General features: G+C 47.2%; 1 protein-coding gene across 1 annotated transcript; it reads left to right on the top strand.

Annotated features, from left to right (window-relative positions):
• The first annotated feature begins 534 nt into the window (after positions 1–534).
• On the top strand, positions 535–1,889 carry LOC121981173 (zinc finger protein ZAT10-like). Its single transcript, XM_042533567.1, has one exon. It carries the CDS (start codon positions 724–726, stop codon positions 1,783–1,785), a length of 1,062 nt encoding a protein of 353 aa, XP_042389501.1. The 5' UTR covers positions 535–723; the 3' UTR covers positions 1,786–1,889.
• Positions 1,890–8,447: the final 6,558 nt, after the last annotated feature.

Here is an 8,447-nt window from a genome sequence, read left to right as displayed (position 1 = left end):
AAATTTATAGAGGAAATCAAATTTGATAAGAACGCATCAACCTGTTAAAAACTAGAACACGTAAAAGGTGAAGTGATTGATCGCCTTCTCATAGGTTCCCACTCCACTGTCGTAGTTGATACGTCGTCACTTGTTAGACGAGGCAATGGCAATTAATGTTGATGATACCATGCTTAGGTATCTTTAATAGTGGTAGGTTAGTGGCCAACTAGAATTTAAACAAACATGTGCACCTTCTAGAAAAAGACTATTCCACTCAGACTTGACTAATTAGTGCCGTAGCCAACATCAATCCGACTGAAGCGGGCCCAAACCGTTATATGCCTATGCCGGTTCAACTTGCAAGAATTGGTCTAGCTCCCTGGTCTAGAAACTACAAGTCTTCCTCCTCGCGGTAATATGAAATGCCTGGAACAGCGTGCGCGGTCCGTAGACCAATCATCAGTCGTACTCTTCGCTAAGGCAACGAAGAGTCGCCAGTTGGCCGCGTCAAATCACGCTGCTTGTCGCCCAAGTCTCTTACGCGGAAGCCGTATCTCCGCATTAGGAAAGCAAACATGAAACACGTGGCTCGCTTCTCCGCTGCGGACACTTCGAGTTACTCCGGTGTGGCGTCGACTCTGACGTCGGTTGAACAAGAAACACCGTGGAAGCTTATCCAGTGTTTCACTTTGGACGCGACACCCAAAACTGAACAGCGGGCTGAAACTGCGTCGAGATTAGATGGCCCACTCAACCGTCAATCAAAACACAGGTACGAATGTAGGGTATTTGTCGTACTTGCTTTTGTTCTCCGCCTCGGCTTCTCTATATATGCTCCTCTGCATCGTCGTCCTGCTCTTCATCGGCTCGTCTCTTCACTTGCACACGGATCTCTTTCTACTGATATTTTCAACAAGATCGGGGTCGACCATGGCAATCGATGGAGTGATCCAAGAAGAGAGGCCGTCGTCGCCGCCGTCGGCTTACCAGGTGGAGTTTTGTGCAAAGAAGAAGCGGTCCAAGCGACCCCACGCGTCATACAGCTCACGATCCGACGAGGGAGGTGATCACCGGATGCCCACTGAGGAGGAGCACCTTGCCCTCTGCCTCATGATGCTCTCCCGCGGCGTCAGCGGCACTGGCGGATCTGCTCTGCTTCCGGTGGCTCTGGAAGGCGCCTCTCGTCGCGACCTTGGGGTGGAAGCGGCGGCGCCGCCTGCGAGGGCTCAGTCTTACGAGTGCTCGGTGTGCGGCAAGGCGTTCCCCTCTTACCAGGCACTCGGTGGCCACAAGACCAGCCACCGAAAGCCCGCGGGGGCTCCACCTGCGGGAGGAGACGACGCGGCCTCCGCCACCACCAGCGGCTCTGCCTCCGGCGCTAGGGCGCATGAGTGCTCCGTGTGCCACAAGTCTTTCCCGTCGGGGCAGGCGCTGGGCGGCCACATGAGGTGCCACTACGAGGGCGTCATAAACGGAAGCGCGGCCGCTGCGAAAGCGGCGAAGGACGCGTCGTCCTCTGGGGCGGCCGCCAGCTCCGTAAACAACCTGGTGTTGGATCTCAACCTGTCGCCTCTTCCGGCGAAGAAGAAGGGGGAAGAGGAGGAGGTGCTGAGCCCTCTGGCGTTGACTTTGGCGAAGAAACCGCGGCTGCTGGCCACGCCAACCGTCGGCGTAGCTACGAAGCAAACGGAAGAATCGGCGAGGAGTCCTCTGGCGTTGACCATGAAGCCGCTGGCCTGGCCTGCTACAAAGGGCGCCGTCGGATCGCCGTTGCCGACATTAAAATTAATCAGCTTCATCTAGTGATTCCTTCTGTAGTTCTAAGCAAAATTTTCTTCTTCCATTTTTTTTACTGCACTTGTGTATCCTACAATGAATCATTTAATTCATCATAAAATTCTATTTAATCTTTCAAATTTCACTATCACGACAACACAAAATATTGCTCTAGCAAGGCAGGAAATGGCGTCTGATCGGGAAGTGTTGGTTGACTTTGACCATGAACAATCCAAAGGAAGATTCTACTGCAATTCGATCGATCAGTATTATTGATTTAGAATCTGATTTTGACTCTGCAATGTTTGCCGCTGTTGGAGTTCGATCGATGAATCGGAATCCTGCAGTGCAAGAGGAAGACGCTAAACGTACACGCGACCGTGTTTTGCTTCACAGGAGATGAGTTTTGAAAGAGCCGTCGTCGTTAGAAGCGTCTCCGAACGGGCCGGGAATTCGACGCCGAGCAGCCATGCACCGCTTCATTCATCAGAGCGATTTGATCGAGCAGCTGCCTTATCCTCTGCGTAAAGCCGACGATCCTGTAAATCAGGCCAAGAACTGTGTCTCTAGTTACTCGATCTTGAAGGTATATATATACTTGCCCGGTCCTTGTGCTCATTGAGCAAGACAAGGAGGTCCTCCCACCGGTGGCGCCGCCTCTGGTACATCAGAAACCCCATCAACCCAGCCACCACAGTCCTGATGGTAATGGATCGAGTTCGGGCCTCCCGACCAAGAGGCTCATCTGTCTCCAAGTTCTTAAAACATGATCACCTCCAATCCCCTCTTCTACCTTAACCAATCTTACCATAACATTGCCGCCACCATCTTCGTCCATAACAATAATTTTCGACTACAATTCCTCCTCCTCCTCAATCTGAACGCTAGACTCTCCTGAGAGTCCTTTGATATCCTCTTCGCCTATAATGCTAGAATCCTTTACTCCGCTGTGTTGGCCTAGAATCGAATAGGACAGCACACTTAAAGCACACAGCACACAAGAAGAAATAAGAAGAATAGGACAAATAGAAACTTCACTTACGAAAGGAAACCTTACAATGAGATGCCTTCTACATGCCTCTAGGACTCTTTATATAGCATCACAAATGATAAGAGCACGAACACAAGATCCATAAAAATAGGATCTAGATGAGATCCATAAAAATAGGATCTAGACCAAGTAATAACTAATTATCAAGATAATAAAACATAAAAAAAATGACGTGGAGAGGATTATTTCTCACATTACTCCCCCTAATCCTGACATGATTGTAGATCATGGACGCCGAGTAGTTGTCGCATGGCAGCTAACTTCACTCCTGGCAATGCTTTAGTTAACGCATCGGCTCGCTGTTCTCCGGTATTAACGAACTCCACCACAATCTGTCCCTTCTCAATGCATTCTCTGATAAAATGAAACCTTGTATCTATATGCTTGCTTCGACCATGGAATACCGGATTCTTCATGAGAGCTATGGTGGATTTGTTGTCAACAAACAAAGTTACCGATTTTGGCTTTACACCTGTTAATTCACTGGCAAGGCTCCTCAACCACAAAGCATGGCAGGCCGCAGTTGTGGCTGCCATGAACTCTGCCTCACAAGATGAAAGCGCCACTGTCTTCTGCTTCTGTGAGTTCCAGGACACCAAACTTTCATTAAAATAGAAAGTCATTCCACTTGTGCTTTTCCTTCCATCGAGATCGCCGGCTAAATCACTGTCCGAGTAGCCGAATATATCAATTTCCTGGGGTCCCTTTATGTAAACAAGCCCAAAATAAATTGTACCTTTTAAATACCTGAGAATATGTTTGATCACCCTGTGATGCATGATTGTAGGCTTCTCCATGTATCTGCTCACCATTCCAACAGAATATGACAGGTCCGGCCGTGTGTGAAGCAAATATCTCAGACAACCAATAATGCGCCTGTACTCCGTGGCGTCAACTGGAGTCCCTTCCAAGTCCTTATGCAACTGTGTCTTGGGTTCCATTGGATGCTTTGTGGCATTACAGTCTGCCATCTTGAATTGAAATAGAATTTTCTTGGCATAAGCTGATTGTCTAAGTGAAATTCGGATCTTCTGTTGCTCCACTTCAATCCCTAAGTAGTAGGAGAGAAGACCCAAATCACTCATCTCAAATTCTGTAATCATTTGTTGTTTGAACTTGTTGATTTTCTCTGTGCTACCTCCTGTCACGATGAGATCGTCGACATACACTCCAACAAGTATACTTGCTTCTCCTTCACCTCTTGTATATACTGCATGTTCTTGAATACATTTTTTGAAGCCGAGCTCTACCAGACTCCTGTTCAGCCGCATGTTCCAAGCTCGTGGAGCCTGCCGCAGTCCATAGAGGGGCTTGAATAACCTGTACACCTTATGTTTCTGATTTTGTACCTCAAACCCTTCCGGTTGAGAGACGTATATTTCTTCTTCTAACTCTCCGTTAAGGAATGCTGACTTCACATCTAGATGGTGTACCTCCCAGCTTCGATTCCCTGCAAGTGCAAGAATGACTCGAATAGTATCAAGTCTAGCGACCGGTGCAAATACCTCTTCAAAGTCGATGCTTTGTCTCTGTACATAGCCTTTAGCAACTAATCTTGCTTTATACTTAACAACTTTCCCCGCTGAATCTTTCTTCAGTTTGTACACCCACTTTAGGCCAATAGGTTTGTGGCCTAATGGGAGCTCAGTTAGGGTCCAGGTCTTGTTCATCTTAATAGTTTCCAGTTCTTCCTCCATTGCTTCGTACCAGCAAGCCTCGGTTGCAGCCTCTTGGTAACAGGTCGGCTCTTCAAACATCATCAGCATTACCTCATTTTCTTCTTCATCAATACCAACCACTTCCTCAGTGTTGGCATATATATCGACAATGGACATAAACCGAACTGGCCCTTCATGAGAGTCAGGTGAGGTTGTTGTATGGGTGCTCGATGATGATGTAGATGGACTTGATGCTCTTGTCATGGGTACCACGGCTGTTGCCGGTGGTGCGACATCTTCTGTTCCTGCCTCAATGTCTGCTACAACAATCACCTCGTCGGTGTCGAGTGCATCCTCCACCATAAACTCCGGTAAGTTTTCTTCATGGTTAGCACCTGCAGTTCATGTCCATTCACTATTTTCTTGAAATACTACATCTCTACTTACTTGTAGCTTGTCATGCCTTGGATCAAATAGACGATGAGCTTTGCAACCTTCCTCGACACCCAAGTATACCATGGGTGAACTTCTGTCGTCAAGTTTCTTCAAGTGAGGGGTTGTATTTTTCACGTATGCAACACAACCGAACACTCTCAAGTGGGCGAGATGTGACTTTCTCCCCATCCAGGCTTCAAATGGGGTACGGTCTCCTAGCGCCTTAGTTGGGAGACGATTTAGCAGATAGACAGCATGCCTAACTGCCTCTCCCCAGAACTTTGTCGGCATATGTGTACCCTTGAGGAGAGATCTTGCCATGGCCATCACAGTGCGATTACGGCGCTCTACAACGCCATTCTGTTGGGGTGTGTAGGGAGCCGTAAAGTGCCGCTCGATCCCTTCATTTTCACAGAATCGAGTGAACTCTGTGGATAGAAACTCACCGTCACGGTCTGTCCGAAGTGTTTTGATCTTGTACTCAGTCGTGTTCTCCGTCACGGACTTGAATTTCTTGAATGCTTGGAATACATCTTTCTTTACTGTCAATACAAATACCCACATCCATCTTGTACAATCATCAACAATCAAAAAGAAATATTTGTTACCAGCCAGTGTACTTGGTGAAATTGGCCCGCAAATATCAGCATAGAGAAGTTCCAACGGCTTTGTCGCTCTGAAGTTTGCTTGGTGCGGGAATGGTGACCTTGCATGTTTAGCGACCACACATACCTCGCAAAGCTTGTTCGGCTGGGGCAATGGAGGTACATCAACTGCCAATTTCTTCTCCCCTAACAGCTTCAAATCGTGAAAATTGACATGTCCGAGCCTTGTGTGCCATAACCAGGTTGGGTCTTCTAGGCTTGCTAGGAGACAGACTTGCTTGCATGTCTTCAAGGTTACCTTGTACAAGCGATTTTGTGTTCGCTTTACCCGCATCAAGAGCTTCCCGCTCCTATCAATCACCTTCATGATATCTTTCTCCATGTGCACTTCGTTCCCAGTTTTTGTCAATTGATCGAGACTTATGATATTACTACAAAGTTTCGGAATGTAGTATACCTTGTGGAGAGCCTTCCGATCGCCATTCTTGCATTCGAACACAACCGTCCCCTTGCCCATGATCTCAATGGTTGATCCATCGCCAAATCTCACCCTCCCAGTGATGGTTTCATCTAGTTCTTGAAACTTCTCGCGATGACCAGTCATGTGGTTGCTGGCACCGTTGTCAAGGTACCAGACGTCTTTATCTTCTTTCTTAACGCCGCGGTACATCTCCGGTAGCAACCTATCTTCACTGAGCATAATGGTATCCTGCCGCTCATGCCTAGTGTCAGACTCCTCGTGGGACACGGTCATCATCAGTGCCGGCTCTTCATCGGTGGCACAAGTGAGGTGAGCCTCATCATCACGCCGCTTGTTGTAGCATTCGGACGCATAATGCCCCATTTTCTCGCAATTGAAACATTTTATATGTCTCTTGTCTCGAGTGCCACTGTTGTTGCCGCTAGTCCCTCCTGCACTGTCTTGGCGTTGCGTACCACGACCACGACCGCGCCCTCGCCCACATCCACGCCATTTTCCACGACTAGGGCTGCTGGACTCACGCCCCTTTCCTCCTGACGAAGTGTCCACGTTGCTCCCCTTCTGTCGCATTTGCCATTCGGCATGGGTTAATAGGAGCTCACCTTCAGTGCCGTTGGTGTTGCTGCGTAGTCGTAGCGTTCGTTCTTCGTACGCCTTCAGTCGCCCTATAGCCTCCTCAAATGGTATAGACTCAAGGTCGTAGAATTGCTCAATACCAGCAACAATAGGAAAGAATTTATCAGGGACAGAATCGAGCAATTTTTTTACCAACGAGGAATCTTCAAGCGTGGCACCAAGGGTGGAGAACTTGCTGCTTAGGGCGCTGAGTTTGCCAGCAAACTCATCAATCGTTTCGGTCTCTTTCATCCGGAGAGCGTCGAACTCGCTCTTCAATGTTTGTACACGTGCCTTCTTCACCCGATCACTACCAAGGTACCTCGTCTTGAGGCTGTCCCAGACTTCCTTCGCCGTCTTCTTTGTTGCGATCTGGAGAATGATGTCTTCTGGGACACACTGCAGGATGTATGCACGTGCCTTTTTGTCCTTCTTTGCATCCACCTGGGCTCCTTCCGCTGGCTCCACCGCCTCCCAGACTCCCTGGGCATCAAGGATCGCCTCTGTCTTTATTGCCCACACAGTATAATTGTGAGGACTTAGCATCGGATAGGGAAATGGCACTCCGTCGTTCTCCTTTACTGGGATGCTCGACATTTTATGGAATTGTAGATTCTTGGATGTCTTATACTACCAATGCTCTGATACCAGATGTTGGCCTAGAATCGAATAGGACAGCACACTCAAAGCACACAGCACACAAGAAGAAACAAGAAGAATAGGACAAATAGAAACTTCACTTATGAAAGGAAACCTTACAATGAGATGCCTTCTACATGCCTCTAGGACTCTTTATATAGCATCACAAATGATAAGAGCATGAACACGAGATCCATAAAAATAGGATCTAGATGAGATCCATAAAAATAGGATCTAGACCAAGTAATAACTAATTATCAAGATAATAAAACATAAAAAAAATGACGTGGAGAGGATTATTTCTCACACGCTGACAGTCTCATTTTCTACTTTAAAAAAGATACTGTTAGAACTCCATGATAATTTTGATATGGTCAATCAAATTCAATTAGTTCCTGTTATATTTAATTCTTGTGTCTAAGTGTGCAAGAGCTTATGAACATAGGAAGTCGAGCGGAAGACGCAGCTAACGAGAAATACGGTATGAGAGAGAGCCGACGGACTTGATGCATCCGAGGGATGAGGTGTTGCGGAAGAGTACACTGGTGGGCAAGAAGGACGTGCACGATGTTCGAGGGACGAGAAGCCGATGAGGAAGTCTGCTCGATGAGTAGGTCATAAAATGGGTTCGGGTGAGCTTTATTCCGGATTGTCGAAATCACCCAAGCGAGCGGAGTAGCGGAAGAGCCAAAGGAGAAGTTTGGAGCTTGGTAGTAGCTCCTGAAAGCGCCTTCAATGGTATTGATGATGCCCTTGCGCCTTTCAGGAGGAAACCACCTTCAACCTTTGAAGGCGTCTTCGAGCTTTTATGGAAGACGCCTTCAATTACTTGAAGGCGCCTTAGACGGGGCAAAAGCAACCGTTGGTGAAGACAAAACATTATCTTCGCTTGCCTCGCTGGAGGTGCCTTCGACCTTGTTGGAGACACCTTCCAGCTTTGGATAAGATTTTTCAAGGGCTATAAAAAGACCTCTGGAGTTAGAAATTAGATAAGAACTTTTGTATTAACTTCCTAGCAACTTTCTGAGCTCTTCAAAGAGTGTAAGAGGCTTTTTTGCCTTTATCAAAGGAGACAATTTTAGTAGAGCTTTACAACCGCCTTAGATTAATAACCACTTAGGTTATAACCAAGTAAAAATTAGTCTCTTATTTATTTTCCTTTTAAGTTGTTATTTCGTCTATTGTTGTTGCTTAATTAGAATTGT

This window comes from Zingiber officinale, chromosome 5A, assembly GCF_018446385.1.
Source record: "Zingiber officinale cultivar Zhangliang chromosome 5A, Zo_v1.1, whole genome shotgun sequence".
Classification (NCBI taxonomy): domain Eukaryota; kingdom Viridiplantae; phylum Streptophyta; class Magnoliopsida; order Zingiberales; family Zingiberaceae; genus Zingiber; species Zingiber officinale.
The sequence above is the reverse complement of the archived record's forward strand: the minus strand, read 5'-3'. Positions and strand labels throughout refer to the sequence as shown.